Below are 20369 nucleotides of genomic sequence, written 5' to 3'. Positions count from 1 at the left end.
AATTTCTCAGAGAGATCTCATCCTGGAGGAAGCGATTCCTTATCCCGTACAGGGGTAGCAACAAGTCAAAGTAAAAAAAAAAACTTATTACCATGCGGTAACACGGCGATTAAAATCCAAATGTAAGAGACAGTACACCGGACGGCGCTGGTTGGTATTAATATCTAACTTTGCACTAAATGTCATAGTGAACATACGATGGACATTACGGACTTGGTGGCTACGACTCGATCATTGATCAGGATGCGTGTTATATTTGAGGCCCTCCAGCATTTTTACCAACTCTTATGATATCCCTGACAGCACATATTATTGTGAGCCGGCCACAACGCATTATGCAAGCTTCAGCTCAGTTCTTCCCTTGATAGAAAACTGGGAACGGATACACATCTGAGGTAGTAGATTAGTTAGATAGTTTATACATCGGTCGAAATTGGATGGCAATATTGTTGACGGTTTTTCTGTTAGATGCGAGATACAAGCCGCAAGTTAAAGCTGTCATATCACTGTCCCGTTTACTAGGTGGAAGATGACGTGCTACTACGGTTAACGATTTTACAACCTATTCAAATAACCAACCGGTCATTAAAGGCTTGAGCTCAAATGCGGTGCAATTGATATCATTCTGCTTTTAAAACGGATTTTAAAACCAACCCAGATAGCCAACCGGCCATTAAAGCCATGAACTCAATTGTGGTGCAATTGATAGCATTCTGCTTTTAAAACTGCTTCCACATTGATGAAGTCCTTTGCTGTGTTATCGGGGTGCCCGGATCTTTGCAATATCCCATTGATCAACACTACAAGCTTCAGATGTCCTTGAATTTCTATTAGTTCGAATTTTTTCACAGAGTCCAATGCTCATAAGTGCATTATGCTGGCCTACTTTCAAGAAATCATTTTTGTTTTCTTTTCCAGATTACGCTGCTTATTGCATTTACTAAATTCCGGCGAAATTTCAAACGACGTTTTGCAACGTAATCTTCACTATGCTGCTCGCGTTCTTGAAGCTGTCTTCCTCGACGAATCCAAGTAAGTACTTTCGTTGCAAATTACAGTTTTATTATAATATTCATATAATGAAAGTCATCACTTATTATAACCAGTCTCATATATAGAGCAAGAAAATATAGAGATCATAAAAACCGCATACGTATTAAAAATCATCAATTAAGTTATCTAAAGCTCTTTCATATTTACAATTAGAATGAGAATAAAATTTTACAGTAATTTAAAGCAGTTAATATGTGACTCAATCTAGGCATATCCCGAGCTTTGATATTAGTTTCCACCAAAAGCTTGAAAAAGCACAGTTTTTTATTCATAGGATACTCCGTTTACAAATGATCAAATAAAAGTTTAAGTTTATTTACATTGCCAAAGTATCATTTATACATGTATGTTAACAAAAAAGCTTTTAGAACTACGCTTTATAGAAAATTTAAAAAGCTTTCTTAGAAATTATGCAATTTATTCACTCACTACCGTAAAATTTATGCCTTGGGTGCAAGACTGCATAATTTTGAAAACAAAACAACCAAATATTTTAATGCAAAAATTACACAAGCTTAACAGCAGCTAGCTTGCGTAGCTTTTTGTAGTAAAATTGCTTTCAGTTTTGAAAAAGATGGCTTCGTTAGGTGCTTTTAGTCGGTTAGTATGAGGCTTATATTAAAAGCAAAACAAAAAAATATTCAAACGGTTTAGGTTACAATGTTTTGCTAATTATATTCTTACAAAAGTTTAAGTGTATACGTTTACACATTCTTATAAGTAAAGCTTTCACCTACATATTAAATCAATACGTATTTACAAAATTTTCAAACTTAAACTTCATTTTTGATCATTCATTTGTGTTTATTGTTCCAAAGCTCTTTATTATGTGACTTGGCAGAATATCTATATGTGTTATGTGTGTTATTTAAAAGCTCATTTCTGTAATAAATGTTTTTTGTTTAAAATATCATGAGGAAATCATACAAAATAAATATCTTTGAAAAGATAAAAAAAAGCTTAGAAGCGCTTTCACCTCGCTTACGGAAAATACATTCTTTTGTGTACATGGTGAAAGCTGGTTTTCAAAACTATTGGCATGCTAAAGGATTGCCTTTGATACAGGTTTTTAAATGCAAAGAAACTTTTTTCTAGAATTTATATTTGAAAGCTTTCATCGTAGCTTAAAAAGCAAACTTCTTGAAAGAAGAACATGTAATGTTTAGATTTCGAATGCCACTAAAACAAAATTTTTTATTAGAAAATTTCACAACAAAAATATAAGAATTTAAAATTGACAACAAATAAAAAATTTCACAACAAATAAAAAAAATCGTCTAGTTTCACTTTAAAAAGTGGCTTAGGTTTATAAGTATCCGACCGTTTCGTATGAGCTTTTACCGTTAAAGGCTGTAGAAATAGGATTTTTATTACATAAATTCGTGAAAGAACAATTTTAACTAAAAAATAGCTTGAACTATAAACGAAAGCTCTGAGAGTATTTTGGAAACTCTATTGTAAAAAAAAAGGTTCGGTTTATTCTCGAGCATTTCTGTTATAGCAAATATGTTGAAAAGATAAAAGCTATTGCCAATCTTACAATATGACTCTGCAATATTCCTAAATCAATAATGACATCTTAGGATAGTTTTCACTAATTCAAGCATTCATAGAACTTACAAAAATCTCCGTTTGGGTCGAAAAAGCACTAAAGTCGGTATTGTCCTATATTTTGTATTAGAATAACTCATCGCCTAAAAGCTTTTATTTTCGAACATTTGTTGCACCTTAAATAGAATGCTTATAAAATCGAAAAATGTCGAAATCGAAAATTATAAAAAAAACTCTGCATATATCAGTAGAGCTTTCGCTCTATTCCTTTAACAGTCAAGTTCATTTAAAAAATATTTTATTTTTATAACATTTTTTTAAATGACATTCTCATAAGAAATTTTAGTTTCGAAAGCTCTATAGCCCTATATAATTCTTAAATTGCTTCGGATTTGTGTCGAATTGACCATTATAAACACTCTAAATTTTATTTTTTAGATCTTGGAAGAGCTTTCAAAGAATATCTAAAAAATGCGCCTAAAATCAAAAGCTCCAAAAATCTGAAGAAGATCAAATATTGGGGAATGGTACTTATTAGAGAAAGCTTAGAAAGAATAGTTTTGTTATCACTGCTCTTTTTTTTTCAATCAAACGCAATCCTTAAAGCTCGTACCTACATATTTTTTTTACATAAAGCTTTTAAATTTTGTCTCTTTTTTTTTTATTTAATTATTATTGAATTTTATTTAATAAGTGTATTGAAACCAAATTTGTAATGTCAAATTTTTCTACATATTTATGTGCTATGTATCTTCATTCATAAACTTAAATCAAGAAGAAAATCATCTTCTACACATGAATGTATCAAAACAGGGTCTTCTTCTAAACTTACTGCTGAAACTTCTAATGCAGAGTAAGTGTTGTTAGTTTGACTTATCAAACACATACATATGTTGTGTTTCTCAGTTTCATTTCAAAATTTTTAATGTATTACTTTATTTATTTTTAATATTGTTTTATTTTTAATTTTCTATAACAACATTGTAAATAAATTTGTGTAAAAAAAAATGTGTGCTTAATTTATGTAAAAGCTCATTCATTATTAAATGTTACATGTGCACTCGCATCGTGAATAAGACCATACTAAACTACACAAAAGTATTTCGCATTTGCATTTTTTAAACTTAAAGCACAAGTAAGAGTTATTATCAAAAGCTTTGAAAAAAGTTTTCTTTAAATTCTGAAGTATAATTTTTATATCTCTCTTCTAAATTCTGATAGTTCAAACTATAAGTTCTAACCTATTTTTCGCAATGAATGAAATATAAATAAATTGTAGTGGATATTTAGCTCTAAGCTCCTCCTGTGCATTCGATTTAATTTCAAAGCCGCTTGTCAGTTTCGACTAAGTATTTGATTAACTGTTAGCTTTCTCTTAGTTGGTTCTGAAGAACTTCACCGAATAGTTAACCGAATGATCTAAATAACCAATTTAAAATCAAATTCAATAACTCTTAGATTTTAAACATATTTCGAGAATCAAACTAAATTGAATAAAAGCTTAAAATTGAATTAACTCTACTGTACTTACTTTTTATATTCTCTTATGTAACATACATACATGTATACATACTCTCTCGTATGCAAGAGTATATATATGTACAGTTGCTGGCAAAATAATAGAAGTAGTGCTATCACAGCGATATGTAAGAAAATTTTTATTGTTACTTCAGGCTGTCTACATGAACGTATTAAAGGCATCCTCTCTGACTCTGAATTCACTCTTAGCTATCATTCTTCATTCGTCCTTCATTGATATACTGAATTATGCTAGAGTGCATTAACATTTTTGTGATTGATTCATCTCATTTCAATTATTTGAGGCCTTAAAAATTTAAGGGAAATTTATTAAAATCTCTCAATCAGCCAAATAAATTCAAAAATGCACTGAAGTAACCCTCAACACCTTCCTATCGTAAGTTCCTTATTTTATCTTGACCCGAAAGCTTGTCGCACCTTCCGCAATGTGGTCTCATATTCCATGTTTTATCCATTTGCTATTGAAATATGGCGGCCACCGTGGTGTGATGGTAGCGTGCTCCGCCTACCACACCGTATGCCCTGGGTTCGAACCCCGGGCAAAGCAACATCAAAATTTTAGAAATAAGGTTTTTAAATTAGAAGAAAATTTTTCTAAGCGGGGTCGCCCCTCGGCAGTGTTTGGCAAGCGCTCCGGGTGTATTTCTGCCATGAAAAGCACTCAGTGAAAACTCGTCTGCCTTGCAGATGCCGTTCGGAGTCGGCATAAAACATGTAGGTCCCGTCCGGCCAATTTGTAGTGAAAATCAAGAGGAGCACGACGCAAATTGGAAGAGAAGCTCGGCCTTAGATCTCTTCGGAGGTTATCGCGCCTTACATTTATTTTTTTTTTTTATTGAAATACATGAACACTGTAAACATTGATACCAACCGCACGAAGACTTAAGGAATTGCGGTGCTGGAAAGATTTTCGACAAGGATATAGCAATATTACTAATCTACTTCCAATGGGCACATTTGAAGCAGAGAGAAGTTTTAGTATTCATCTTGTATAACATTCAAAGCTTACAACGGTGTGCAAATCTAAACTGACGGTTCCAGAATGAGCACAGGTGAGAGAGTTAGTCCTACAGTGTTGCTAAGACCTCATCACTCACTCCAGAAACATTTCCCTGACACTAAGTTATTGAGTCTCTATGTAAGCATTCCTTCTCTCCAACCCTTCCTTGTAGAAAAGAAGACTGTCATAGAATATAAGTCATCTATTTTTATTGTGATCATCAATATTGAGCAGAATACTTTGGAGCCCATATCTATATTATTTACTCAGAGCTAACTTCAGCTGCTTTATTGATTGAGGTTTTAGTGTTAAATAATTTAATCGGTCGCACACTGTGTATCACGTTTGGAGCCGCTGAAGGTAATTATTAAATGGGCTCTATAATCAATTGTTATCCATCACACCAGCGCTCCGTATGTTAGGGTTGCTTTCACAATCGCCTTGTATACCCATGTCAAAAGCCTTAGCTCTTGACCATAAACAGAAGGTAAGATAAAACTTATGATTTTTGTCCAGCCTCTGAATATATGTCCTGCGGTATCCGCTTAACTACTACGCTTTTTCAATTATCCCTGTATAATCACGATCATGCCATCGACACACATACACGATACCAGTATTACTACGTCATCAGCGTAGGCGATTACTCCAGCTCCGGTTCTGTTAAGTACGTAAAGTAAAGACAGCGGTTACAGGACAGAGTACGAGCACCTGACGTAACTATATAGACGTCAGGACCGACCATATTCAATCTAAATTATTTTGATCAAAAATGCTGCATGGATACAGTTTTTGCTCTCAAGGATTGGCAGTATAGTATTCTCAAAAACAAAACTACATTTTCAAGGATAGCAGTTGCGCTTAAATTTTTATTTTTTTATTTATTTCGTGACAAAAAAGCCTAGTGAATATACTTATACTGTACTTTACAGTACATTTATCTCAAGAACCAGAACCAACACTACTATTATTTTCACTGCAACTGTATATATGTATATCTAAACAAAATGTGTACTCAGTTGAAGGGTATAGTATAAAAAAGATTTCCTACCTTAATTTTTTTCTTCCAGTGTGTCGCGCGTTTTATTTTTAAGAGATGCATATTAAAATTTTTTTTTTCGAGATATTATGATACCCGAAAATAATCTCACGGTAAGATTATGCTCACATGTAAAGAATACTTCATGGGCTAAAAATTACCGGCTTTAAACATCATTTTATTAAAAAAATAAAGCTTTGTCTGCGTTTTCGCAAACAATTTTAATTTTGAATTACTTCTCTTTACAATAAAACGTGCGATGTATTATAGCAAGCATAGCAAATTCCATCCAAACTATTTATTTTGTTGGAATTCCTCTAAATGTGTGCACTTACAAAAGCGTTCGGCTCTTCTCTATGCAAATCTTTCACAATCTATTTGAGGACATGCATATCTCTGTGCATATGTCCAATAAGCTCCTTGAGCTGATATTTAAAGCATGTCCCAGTTTTCATCTTGGTCAACCTTTCTACAATAAATATTTGAATTTTAAAAATGTTCAGTATTTCTTCTTGCGCAGCAGACAAGCTTTTCACAAACAAGTTTTTGACTGACAAACTTTTTTTCAACTTCCCTTTTCATTCTTTTTCGATCTACATGCTGTCACTTTTTTACGAACTTTGCCATTACTACAAACTTTCCCATTACTACAAAAAAAACTTTAATTTAAACAAAAAAAGTTAGAAAGGAAAGCCTTCAAGAAAGCAATACACACAGAAAGGTATTTATTTGCCTTGTGTAACTTTTTTTCATTATAAGCTTTTCGGTGCTTATTCACTTCACACCGAAGTAACACCAAATTCCATTCTATTGTAGGAATAAAATTTGCATCAACATAATGTGTCGTCCTTAAGTAACCTAGATGTACATGTATTACCTACCATACATTATCATATCACATACATATGTATGTACATATAAACACATTTTATAAAAGCTCATATAAATATACTTAGGTAAGCAAGCATTTTATATTTGTAGATATATACGAATTTTTATTGTCAACTCAGCATTATCCTTGCATATCCAGGACCACATATGTGTGAGTGTATATATGTGTGAGTGTAAATAGAGTGTATGTATGTGTGTACATACAACCTGCATATATAAAAGCATCTGTGTCCCTGTTGAATTAACAAACATAAAATATTCTGTAAAATTAAATGAAAAGGTGTAAGTGGCTATTAGAGATGCTAATATTGAAAAACTGCTAGTACCTTTTTGACGACTATAAGCTAAGCTTTCAATATATTTCCAAGTTCAGGTAAAATGGTTTTTAATAAACGCAGTAAGATTTTATTTTAGAAACAATATTTTAAATTGACTTGGAAACCCCAAAATTTCGGTATTCATATTTCGGATATTTGAAACAGCTTTCGGAATTTCGAGCATATAAAATATGTAATTACATTCCTTCAATAAAAGCATCCCTAGTAAAGAATGTTTAATATTTGTAAATAGCATGCAGGAATGAAATATTTGAATATGTGCTCATTTGCAAAGATCAACAGAATATTTTGTAAATATGTACATTTTTAGAAAGGCCATTGTTGAAGGAGATGATTTTAGAACAGCAGTAAATTTTCATGGAAGCACATTAGATAGCAAGCTCCTAAAAGTAGGCTATATTTCAGTTATCTCAAAACGAAGCACGAATGCAATACACGAGCATTCGTATGCATGTGTTGATGGATTTATGTACAGTGAAACCTCGATTTAGCGAAGAATACTGATTTTGCAGCAAATAATTAAATTTGCATGACAAAAAATTAATTTACGAAAGCGTCAGTATTCGTTGCATGCTATATCGGAATCGAGTACTAGTCGATTTTTAATTAAAGCAAAAGTCGGACAAGGGTCCTAGTATGGTGGCTGCCTCATAGCAAAGAGTTTGGAGTCCTCCTACTTTGAGTATGAAAAAAGTTAAACAAATTTGCCCCTCTATTATAGATCAAAATATCCTTAATTTCAGCGTTGCCACATTCTGCTACAGAGTCAGCAAAGTGTCTGTCGAGTCACAACATACGTGTAATAGATAGCGGTTTTGCAAATAAATTATCCCATACCCTCTATCTCCTACTCGATCCTTCAGCTCCTTTTGAAATTATTAATGTGCGTCCGTTGATATAACAAGGTACTTTAGGAGATTGAATTTAATTTGGGACATAGTTCAGTTCCCATTTAAAAGTTCATCTTGATAACTCACATGTGGTTTCCAATGTCCTTCTGACCATATCTTTCTCAGTGAAAATAGACACGAGCTCGGTATTTGCATGCAGTAAGAGGAGGAGTTATGTTACGCAACTGGTTTTAGGTATATTTAGTAAACTTTCTCGCTACGGCACCTCATACACTATCTATGACTAATTTGCAACTATTTTCAGTTTTTTGCTATCTTCGAAGAAAGTTTTCAAGCATGAAAGGCTTTTTTCCTGCTTAACTGTCGGAGCAAATGCCGCGTTATAAAAGAGTTTGGGTAATAAGTACCCAGCAGCCTTCTTTATGACAGTTAAGTTTTCCAGAAAACACTGATATGCGCAAAAGTTTCCTAGTAGAGAGACACCACCGTTCACATTGACTTTAAAAGCCCAAACACGTTCGATTTTTTTTTCTGTTGGCTTCACTTTGACATAACGCACGTTGAAAGTTTTCTCGCCACTATCATGATGTAATACAAAGGTGATGTCAACAACATAACCCCACTTTTTCGGTTGCGCCATTTTTCACTATTTTCTTGTATTACAAAAGTATTAAATTGTGATTGCTTCATTTCTCGTACAAATTTCTCCCAAAAATTAGTTTTCTGCAAAATTTGTTCTATATTCTTTTGGGGAGCACAAAGTTACGCTAATCTTTATGACTAAAGAATTCTAATAGCGACTTAGAATATATGTAGTTATTATATTTCTAAACGTATAGTAAAATCTACTCCGATCATAATACAACTAAACGGCGGTTCTGTATGATAGACAACCCTCTAAAATATGCATGCCGAACTTATCAGAATAAGAGAAACCGTCAACGGGATGAGAACACCTGAATATTCATTTCATCATGGCCACTATGAATGTTTCAGTGTTTTGTCATGATGAAAAGCTAATTTTTTTTTATTAACCGGAATACAAAGTTTTGTTTAATATCGAAGGAAATTCGAAAATTTCTCATGAATTATTTAACTTCTAGTACCCATAATAGAGGTTTCACTGTAAGAATGAACACGTTTATAGCCTACTCTCGGGGGGCCACAGGATGATGTTTATAAATAAATAAGTGAAATGAGTAGGGATGAAATATTGCAAATGTGAGGTTAGTGTAAATTTTAAGTGCCAATCTCATTACTCATAGAACTTTATTTTCCAAATAAAAATGATCTGAAGGACTTATGTAAGTAAGAGCTACCTCTCATATAAAATTAATTAGAAATATAATTCTAAAAACTTTATTTTGAGAGAAATGTCGTTAAGGTGAACCATTTTTTTAATAACTACCAACTTTAGAACAAATTGACTTAAGAATCATTTTTGTTGTTTAATTTAGCTTATCAAACATTTGTTAATTGAATTTCTTTTCTCTTTTTCTGCGCTCACTTAAAAAACTAAAAATTTAATATACGAAAAATTTTCATGGAAAACATTTTCATACGAAATTCCGCCAATTCTGCAAATCCAAATTAAAAATGCGCAACGGCTCTATACGCCTTCCTTGCTTTCTGTGTGCGTTGCTATTGCTATCACTCACCGCACACTGCTACTTATTTCGAAAATATAAACAAACAAAAAATAATATGCACACGAAACACTGGTTGGCCCCTAAACCCACATTTATTCGCAAAACCGTTAATAGTCAGCAAACGCGCAACGGTAATTGTAGAAATATAAATTGTAGCCAACGTAGTCATGAACAGCATCAAGAGCACATTTGTGGAGGCGGTGATGGTAGTGGTGGTGATGTTAGTTTTAATAGTAGTAGTAATAGTCGTCATAGCAATCAAGATAATAACAATTCATGCAACAGTTGTAGTTTACGCACCAACAATCACCAACACCAGCACAGCAATGCGTCTGACAATCAAACGAGCATCGATAGTCGCACTAAAGGTGTAACATTAGCACCTCAAATGCATAGCGGACCCACAGGACCACCGAATACGATTTTAGAAGCAGATGCGGAAACAGAAACTGCAGCAGCAACGGAAGGGGAAACAGAAACAGCGAGAACGATGGCGAGCACACATGAAGCTGCAGATAGTAAACGAAACGAAAATCAGTGTAGTGGTAGTCACGGTGGTAGTAGTGGTGGTGGTGCTAGCAATGGCGGTGATGGTCGAAATGTCGGCTGTAGTAGCAGTAGTAGTAGTAATAAAGCAACCATGCAGAAGCAAAGGCGTTTGCGCACACCAGTTTGGGCGAGATCTATGTCATCATCGTCGACGAATAAAACGTACTTACCTTTAATTCTGTTATGTATTCAATTATGGTTTGTTTTTTTGTTTTTTTTTTTTGAAACAAAATGCTTACTGACACTAATTTATTTAGTTTGCATTCGTTGAATTTAATTATGACGAAATGTAAATGTTAGTGCAATTTCAACTGATTTTCGTTAATGAATAACCCATTCCCTTCGTTGAGTTTTTAAATTTGATTAAACTGCACACTGTACAAAAAAAACAAATTCAATGCGATTATTTTACAAAAACTAAAATAGAACACGAAATAAAAAGCATTTTACAGGATTCATAAGGTTTTATAATCATTTAGAATCATATGTTCTCTTGTGAACCAGAATTCTTATCATATAAGAGCATTCATTCACCTAAGTGAGTTGCAGTTAATCGATTACCTTTGTGAAAATCTTGGTATTATATAATGATGAATATGGATGCTAGTGACTGCGACTCAAACTGTCACGGCATCATACATAATCTGCCCTTAATATACCTACGAATTTTCAATTCTTCGGAGCCCTCTGTAGCTTTGATTCTTTATACCTCTCGCATATGAATACTCTTAAACCGGTAACTAGCTCAAGATAATCAAGCCATTACCACCAAAAATTTGAAGCTCTACGACCAATCATACGACATATCTGACATTCTGTAAAAATATAATTTTGCACATTGCGAAGGTCCTTAAAAATTTGATGAATATTGGTTCTTTTTTTAGGAACTTATTCATTTTGGTCCCGCATGTAAACGGTTAAAGCGTGTGCGGATCAACGTTCAAGTTTCGATATGGGAACTCAAAAAATTCAGCAAACTTTTTAAATCAAATACCCGAAATCAATAATACTACAGTTGAAGATTAATTTTGACCTCGATAAGAGACGTGATGTCCAATCGCACGGAGGTCAAAGTTCAGATTACCCTATGAAGACTCATAGAATTAAAATTATTTTTTAGACTTATACCCTTTACCTCTACGCCACATGCCTCTGCCAACTTCTATGCAGACCAAAATTTATTTGTAATATTTTTACAGCAATCATGATTTTTGATGTTTGATAACTATATCGGATCCAAAATGATTTATAAAGACTGATCTAGATCAACTAAGCTCTGACGAGTCCCGAAATATTTCTTGTTTGATATCTAGAAAACTCCCCAACTATTCCCGTAACTGTAACCAAAGAATTTGGCAAAGACAAGGAGCGACTGTCGCACGTTGTTGGGCGGCCATAACCGTTTAAACGGTTAAGCGCCAATTAAGTAAATAAGTAAGTAACCAAAGAATTCGGAAATAGAGTCAAAATCATGATGAAATCAGTGCATAATTAACCTGGAAGTAGTTTAGAAATGATTCGTCTATACTTCCGAACTGAACCGCAAATAGTCCTTATATAATGAACTCAACTGATCCTAAAAAAACTCGATGTAATCCCCAATTGAGTCAGAAATCGTCCCAAATTAACCGGCTTGGATTTATCCCGAGATGGCTTCGAGTTTATCTTAAAATTTACACGAAATTATCCAACAGCAATCCTGAATTATAACGTCAATAGTCCTTAATGGAACCGAAGAGAGTCCCGACAAGCTTTGAAGTGGTCCTAAATAGTCCCGAAATCAATGCTAAAAACGTTCCGTAATGATCATATTACGAATTGATCCTTGTGTAAGGTGAAGGGAGGATGGCACTGCTCAATTTTCAAATTTTCTTAGACCTAAATCTGCATCAAATTGTGTGGGCCTAGATCAAATAAGGTAATGCCAATTTCACACAGAGGCTTAATGAAATAATTAGTCAAGTTTTCTACATTAAAGCCATAATCGAACTCAGTCTTCCATACAAAATACAAATTCTTAATTATCTCATTATTGCTTTATTGAACGCCTAATCGAGTGAAAAATCCAGTCGGTTTTGCTTGGTGCTTCGAATTTTATTGTCAATGTAACAAATGACAATCAAAAATAAATTATTTTCAATAATTTACGAAAAATAGAAAAACATGAAAAAATTCAAAATTTAATTTTCGCTGCATTTGCTACAAAAGATAATATGGATTTTTCGAAAATATACACATATTTGGTTAGGTGCAACATCTATGGTTAGTTGCGCATGAATTATATTTCGATTGTATTTATAGTTAAGAAGGAAACGGCTGCTTTCCATTTTAACAATTTTTTCCAAAACTGGAATAATTTTTTCGAGCTGTTGACAGATGTTCGCTTAATGAGGTCCTGTATGAAAAGGGAAACTTAATTATTTCATTAAATAAAATTGTGATTCGATTGTGTTTCTGTGTGAAAACGGTATAAGAGTTTTAATGGTTTTAAAAAATAAATATTTCCAAAAGGAAAAAAGATGTTACCCCATTGTGGTAAATTAAATTTCTAAATTTGGTGTGAAAGGAACACACAAACTCACGAGAGAGCTGAGAAAACAGAGTGACACTATGTTCGGGAAAAAAATACCATTAAACTGCGATCCCCAGATATGGCCTCTTATACTTGCAAGTAGATGTGGGACCCTTTTTTCCAAAAAAAAAAACAAAACGCATATTGTAGATCTTTTCGGACTAATATCGGACAGACACAGCTAATCTTTCTCGAAATGTTTCGACCTCGGTCCACATGATCCATATACCAATTATCATTGGTAAAGGAGAAATAAAATCATATTAAACCTATACATCCCATCCAGTAAGCACTATGACGATATCCGGAGAGCCGTGTATCATATAAATAACGAAAACAAAGGAGAAGTGTCCCCCACCCATTAAAGTGGGTCAAATCAATTGAAGTTTTGTGTAATTATTACTTAAAACAAAAAAATGTTTGGAGTTCAATAAAAAAAAAATGACGGCCACCTTAATGTGAAGTTGCTTTTAAAACCACTTTGCTTTGTTTACTTATGTGACCGTGACCCTACGTTTATTATCAAAATCATTAGCCTTTTAATATACATTAAAACCTACTATGCTTGTTGTAAGACGAGACTAAAATACCAAGCTGATTCAAGGGATTGCCAACGCAATTTATAGCTTCTCCAACCCAATTGTCAACCTCACCTAACCGTGGCAAATCCTGTTTCTTTAGTAGCCGAGGCTCTGGCGACACAAGTTCCTCATGTACCTAGGGGTAGTGAGGGCGGTAAGGCCGCGGTCATACCAAATCGTTCCCAAGATGGTCGGGCTAGTCAACGTTTAGGTTTCTTAATGATGCTTGTGGCCGAAACGTAACTGATCTATATCCGGCAAACGACCATCAACATCGATAACACTCCCCAAAACCTTCAGATCGCTACTACAACAACAAGAATATACCATAGTCTAACATCTAAATTCAAGGCTAATAAATGTTCTTTACAACTTGACGTGTCGAAAAAGGTGATAGATTTTTAGAATTGTATTAAACAAAAAATGTTAAATTCTAACAAATAAATAACTTTATGAATCCTTGAAAAATCTACTTTGAAGTTCTACATACAACCATTTAGTTTTACCAACACCTTATCTCTAAACTTTTCTCTAATGTATCTATTGTATTGTCTTTTTCTAGCATTCTCTCTAGTTCTATCTGAAACTATGAAACTCTATACCCGTTTACTTTACACTTCTTTATACCTTGTACATACTTACCAATATTTTATAACAATGTAATTCTATTTTCTAATAGGAACGCTGTATTTCGCACGGATTGTTTTTAAAAACTAGTTTTTTTTTTTTGTTTTTTTTTTTTTTGCTTGGTAAACATTTTTCGCATGGTTTCAGTGTAAGGTTTCTTGTCAATGAATGTATCAACTAATCTTTAGTTTGTAAAACTATTTATAGGTATCTATAGATGTGTGTATATATATGCAATAGGTGATATCGAAAAAAATATATAATTTTTGCACACCCCATATATATGTTTGTTATACTTCTCTGTGAACCTTGGAATTACCCTTTCAGTGAACTTATCGCTCCAGCAAAAACACTAATAGGCATACGATATTAAAAAAAAATTTTGAAAATGTCTTACAAAATCACTTTATTTCAAGTGGGAAGCGTGAGTTTTTCGATATGCTCTAATATAGACTCTATGTAGTACGGGTCGATTTGTAAGAAATCGAAAAAACGAAAAAATCTTACACCTAAACGGAAAATGCTGTACAAAACATTCTGAGCAAGAAATGTTTGGGATTTCATTATACTCAGCTGAGCAGAGCTCACAGGGAATATTAATTTTGTTCGCATAACGGTAACCCGTAACGGCATAAACTAATCGAGATAGATATAGACTTCTATATATCAAAATTATCTGGGCAAAAAAAGAAATTCATTTAGCCATGTCCGTCCGTCTCTGTCAGTGAACACGATAACTTGAGTAAATTTTGAGGTATCTTGATGAAATTTGGTATGTGAGTTGCTGGGCACTCATCCCAGATCGCTATATAAAATGAACGAAATCGGACCATAACCACACCCAATTTTTCGATATCGAAAATTTCGAAAAACCGGAAAATGCGATAATTCATTACCAAAGACAGATAAAGCGATGAAACTTGGTAGGTTTGTTGACCCTATGACGCAAAATAGGAAATCAGTAAAATTTGGACATTGGGCGTGGCACCGCCCACTTTTGAAAGAAGGTAATTTAAAAGTTTGGCAAGCTGCAATTTGGCAATCGTTGAAGATATCGTAATGAAATTTGACAGGAATGTTACACCTATTACTATATATGTTCAAGATAAAAATTAGCACATACGGATGACGGACACACCCATTTAAAAAAAAAAATTTTAAGTCAAATTTTTACGAAAAATTGAATATCTTTACAGTATATAAGTAAATTATGTCAACATTCAACTCCAGTAATGATATGGTGCAACAAAATAAAAAAATAGAAGAAAATTTCAAAATGGGCGTGGCTCCGCCCTTTTTCATTTAATTTGTCTAGAATACTTTTAATGCCATAAGTCGAACAAAAATTTACCAATCTATGAGAAATTTGGTAAAGGCATAGCTTCTATGCTGTTAACTCTTTTCTGTGAAAACGGGCGAAATCGGTTAAAGCCACGCCCAATTTTTATACACAGTCGACCGTCTGTCCTTCCGCTCGGCCGTTAACATGATAACTTGACCAAAAATGAATATATCTTTACTAAACTTAGTTCACGTACTTACCTGAACTCAGTTTATCTTGGTATTAAAAATGGGCGAAATCCGACTTGACCACGCCCACTTTTTCTATATCGAAAATTTTGAAAAATGAAAAAAATGCCATAATTCTATACCAAATACAAATAAAGCGATAAAAAATGGTGATTGGACTGGTTTTTTGACGCAATTTATACATAAATTTAGAAAAAACTTTGTAAAATGGGTGTGACACCTACCATATTAAGTAGAAGAAAATGAAAAAGTTCTGCAGGGCGAAATCAAAGGCCCTTGGAAATGGCAGGAATACTGTTCGTGGTATTACATATATAAATAAATTAGCGGTATCCGACAGAAGATTTTCTAGGTCACCCTGGTCCACATTTTGGTCGAATCTCGAAAATGCCTTCACATATACGACTAGGGGCCCGTTTAGAACCCTCATTAATACCTTTAATTTGATACCCATATCGTACAAACACATTCTAGAGTCACCCCTGGTCCACCTTTATGGCGATATCTTGAAAAGGAGTCCACCTATAGAACTTGGGCCCACTCCCTTTTAAAATATTCTTTAATACCTTCCATTTGATAACCATGTCATACAAACACATCCCTTGATTCATTTTCCTATATGGTGATTTTCCCTTATTTTGTCTCCAAAGCTCTCAGCTCGGTTACACCCGAACCTAGCCTTCCTTACTTTGTGTTTATTTTACTTGTTTTAGAAAAAAGAGTTTTAAATCGGCGCTAAGTGTTAGCGATTGGAAATTCGTAGTGGTGTTTTTTAACTAGAAAGCGTCGTACCAAAAATTGAAAAATTAAAATTGTTTGTAAAATAACAAGTAAGGAAGGTTAAGTTCAGGTGTAACCGAACATTACATACTCAGTTGAGTGCTATGGTAACAACATAAGGGAAAATAACCATGTAGGAAAATGCACCGAGGGAAACCCTGGAATAAGTTTGTATGACATGTGTATCAAATGAAAGCCATTAAAGAGTATTTTATGAGGGAGTGGGCCATAGTTCTATAGGTGGAAGCTTTTTAGGGATATAGCCATAAAGGTGGATCAGGGTTGACTCTAGAATGCGTTTGTACGATATGGGTATCAAATGAAAGGTGTTAATGAGTACTTTAAAAGGGAGTAATCCTTAGTTCCATAGGTGGACGCCGTTTCGAGATATCGCCATAAAGGTGGACCAGGGGTGACCCTAGAATTTGTTTGTACAATATGGTTATCAAAAGAAAGGTCTTAATGAGTATTTTAAAAGGGAGTAATCCTTAGTTCCATAGGTGGACGCCGTTTCGAGATATCGCCATAAAGGTGGACCAGGGGTGACCCTAGAATTTGTTTGTACAATATGGTTACCAAAAGAAAGGTGTTAATGAGTATTTTAAAAGGGAGTAATCCTTAGTTCCATAGGTGGACGCCGTTTCGAGATATCGCCACAAAGGTGGACCAGGGGTGACCCTAGAAGTTGTTTGTACAATATGGGCATCAAACGAATGGTGTTAATGAGTATTTTAAAAGGGAGTGGGCCTTAGTTCTATAGGTGGATGCCGTTTCGAAATATCGCCATAAAGGTGGACCAGGGGTGACTCTAGAATGTGTTTGTACGATATGGGTATCAAATTAAAGGTATTAATGAGGGTTTTAAAAAGGAGTGGTGGTTGGTGTATAGGTGGTCGCATTTTCGAGATATCGCCATAACGGTGGACCAGGGGTGACCCTAGAATTTGTTTGTACAATATGGGTATCAAAAGAAAGGTGCTAGTGAGTATTTTAAAAGGGAGTAATCCTTAGTTCCATAGGTGGACGCCGTTTCGAGATATCGCCATAAAGGTGGACCAGGGGTGACCCTAGAATTTTTTTGTACAATATGGGTATCAAAATAAAGATGTTAATGAGTATTTTAAAAGGGAGTTATCCTTAGTTCCATAGGTGGACGCCGTTTCGAGATATCGCCATAAAGGTGGGCCAGGGGTGACTCTAGAATTCGTTTGTGCAATATTGGTATCAAACGAAAGGAGTTAATGAGTATTTTAAAAGGGAGTGGGCCTTAGTTCTATAGGTGGACGCCTTTCCGAGGTATCGCAATAAAGGTGGACCAGGGGTGACTCTAGACTTTGTTTGTACGATATGGGTATCAAATGAAAGGTGTTAATGAGTATTTTTAAAAGGGAGTGGGCCTTCGTTCTATAGGTGTTGGCCTTTTCGAGAAATCGCCATAAAGGTGGACCAGGGGTGACTTTAGAATATGTTTGTACGATATGGGTATCAAATGAAAGGCGTTAATGAGTACTTTAAAAGCGCGTGGGGCTTAGTTCTATAGGTGGACGTCTTTTCGAGATATCGCCATAAAGGTGGACCAGGGGTGACTCTAGAATGAGTTTGTACGATATTGGTATCAAATTAAAGGTATTAATGAGAGTTTTAAAAGGGAGTTGTGGTAGTTGTATATGTGAAGGCGTTTTCCAGATATCGACCAAAATGTGGACCAGGGTGACCCAGAACATCATCTGTTGGATGCCGCTAATATATTTAATACCTGCAAAGATTTTAAGGGTTTTTTATTTCGCCCTGCAGAACTTATTCATTTTCTTCTACTTAATATGGTAGGTGTCACAACCATTTTATAAAGTTTTTTCTAAAGTTATATTTCGCGTCAATAAAACAATCCAATTACCTTACCATGTTTCATCCCTTTTTTCGTATTTGGTATAGAATTATGGTATTTTTTCATTTTTCGTAATTTTCGATATCGAAAAAGTGGGCGTGGTCATAGTCGGATTTCGTTCATTTTTCATACCAAGATAAAGTGAGTTCAAGTAAGCACGTGAACTAAGTTAATTAAAGATATGTATGTCGATTTTTGCTCAAGTTATCGTGTTAACGGCCATGCGGAAGGACTGACGGACGACTGTGTATAAAAACTGGGCGTGGCATCAACCGATTTCGCCCATTTTCACAGAAAACAGTTAACGTCATAAAATCTATGCCACTACCAAATTTCAAAAGGATTGGTTAATTTTTGTTCGACTTATGGCGTTAAAAGTATCCTAGACAAATTAAATGAAAAAGGGCGGAACCACGCCCATTTTGAAATTTTCTTTTATTTTTGTATATTGTTGCACCATATCATTACTGGAGTTGAATGTTGACATAATTTACTTATATACTGTAAAGATATTAAACTTTTTGTTAAATTTTTTTTTTAAAAGTGGGCGTGGTCCTTCTCCGATTTTCCTAATTTTTATTAATCGTACCTATAGTAATAGGAGTAACGTTCCTGCCAAATTTCATCATGATATCTTCAACGACTGCCAAATTACAGCTTGCAAAATTTTAAATTACCTTCTTTTAAAAGTGGGCGATGCCACGCCCATTGTCTAAAATTTTACTAATTTTCTATTCTGCGTCATAAGTTCAACTCATCTACCAAGTTTCGTCGCTTTATCTGTCTTTTGTAATGAATTATCGCACTTTTTCGGTTTTTCGAAATTTTCGATATCGAAAAAGTGGGCGTGGTTATAGTCCGATATCGTTCATTTTAAATAGCGATCTGAGATGAGTGCTCAGGAACATACATACCAAATTTCATCAAGATACCTCAAAATTTACTCAAGTTATCGTGTTAACGGGCGGACGGACGGACATGGCTCAATCAAATTTGTTTTCGATCCTGATTATTTTGATATATGGAAGTCTATATCTATCTCGATTCCTTTATATATGTACAACCAACCGTTATCCAATCAAACTTAATATACTCTGTGAGCTGTGCTCAACTGAGTATAAAAAATGAGTAAGGATTGGTCCTGAGCAATAATCTTATTCCTTTCGTAACACCCGAATAATCGGCTGTATAAGATATGTAATGTATAGAGAACATATGCATGTACATACTTAAGCGAAGTTTTCGATAAATATCAAACAAGTAAATAAGAAATCGTGAATTCTCACACAAAGTTTCACGTTTCTTGTTGTCAACATGAGATAGATATGACAATGAATCTCATATCTGAATAATAGCTTGTATATGTATACCGATCTCTACGAGTTTTCCAGATAGCAAAACATACCATGTACGTATGTAACCATTTTGTGAAATTTGAAGCTTCTAGCTGTTAAAATGGGGCGGAAATCACAAAAAAGCTTCTTGTAAATGACCGATCGCTACGATTTTTTCAGACAATAATATGTGCCATATACAAAAGCTTCTGGTAAAATTTTTAACTTTTATCTGATATAAATTGAGGAGGATATGACACAAAATCCTCTTTTCTGAAAAATCGACAAATGTCTAATATGAACCAAAATATATCCGCTCACCAAATTTCATCAAGATATTTCAAAAATTAAGGGACAAGTTTGCGTTCAAACAGACAGATGGACGTGGCTAAATCAACTCAGATCTTTATCCTGATTTACCGGTTTACCTACTTATTGTATGGTCTATCTCTCCGCCTTTAAGGTCTTACAACTTTCAGACAACTTTCGTGACAAACTTAATATACCATTTTATAGGTATAAGAATTTTTTTAACTTCAATCAAATAAACTTCCTCTTGGCTCGAAATCTATGTTAAATTAACAATGTCTCAATTAAAGT

The 20369-nt window shown here is 34.2% G+C and overlaps 1 protein-coding gene across 3 annotated transcripts in view; it reads left to right on the top strand.

Annotated features, from left to right (window-relative positions):
• Pde1c (Phosphodiesterase 1c) overlaps positions 1–20369 on the top strand; it is a 704757-nt gene that overhangs the window by 474240 nt on the left and 210148 nt on the right. For 2 of the 3 annotated variants that reach the window (XM_067767820.1, XM_067767819.1), the window contains 2 exons: positions 919–1032; positions 10026–10622. In XM_067767820.1, the coding sequence (XP_067623921.1) occupies positions 919–1032; positions 10026–10622 (711 nt within the window). The remainder of the gene's footprint in view (positions 1–918; positions 1033–10025; positions 10623–20369) is intronic. The other variant, XM_067767821.1, reaches the window with a different exon arrangement.

Source organism: Eurosta solidaginis, chromosome 2 (genome assembly GCF_040869045.1).
Source record: "Eurosta solidaginis isolate ZX-2024a chromosome 2, ASM4086904v1, whole genome shotgun sequence".
NCBI lineage: Eukaryota > Metazoa > Arthropoda > Insecta > Diptera > Tephritidae > Eurosta > Eurosta solidaginis.
This window is presented reverse-complemented; position numbering and strand designations above follow the sequence as displayed.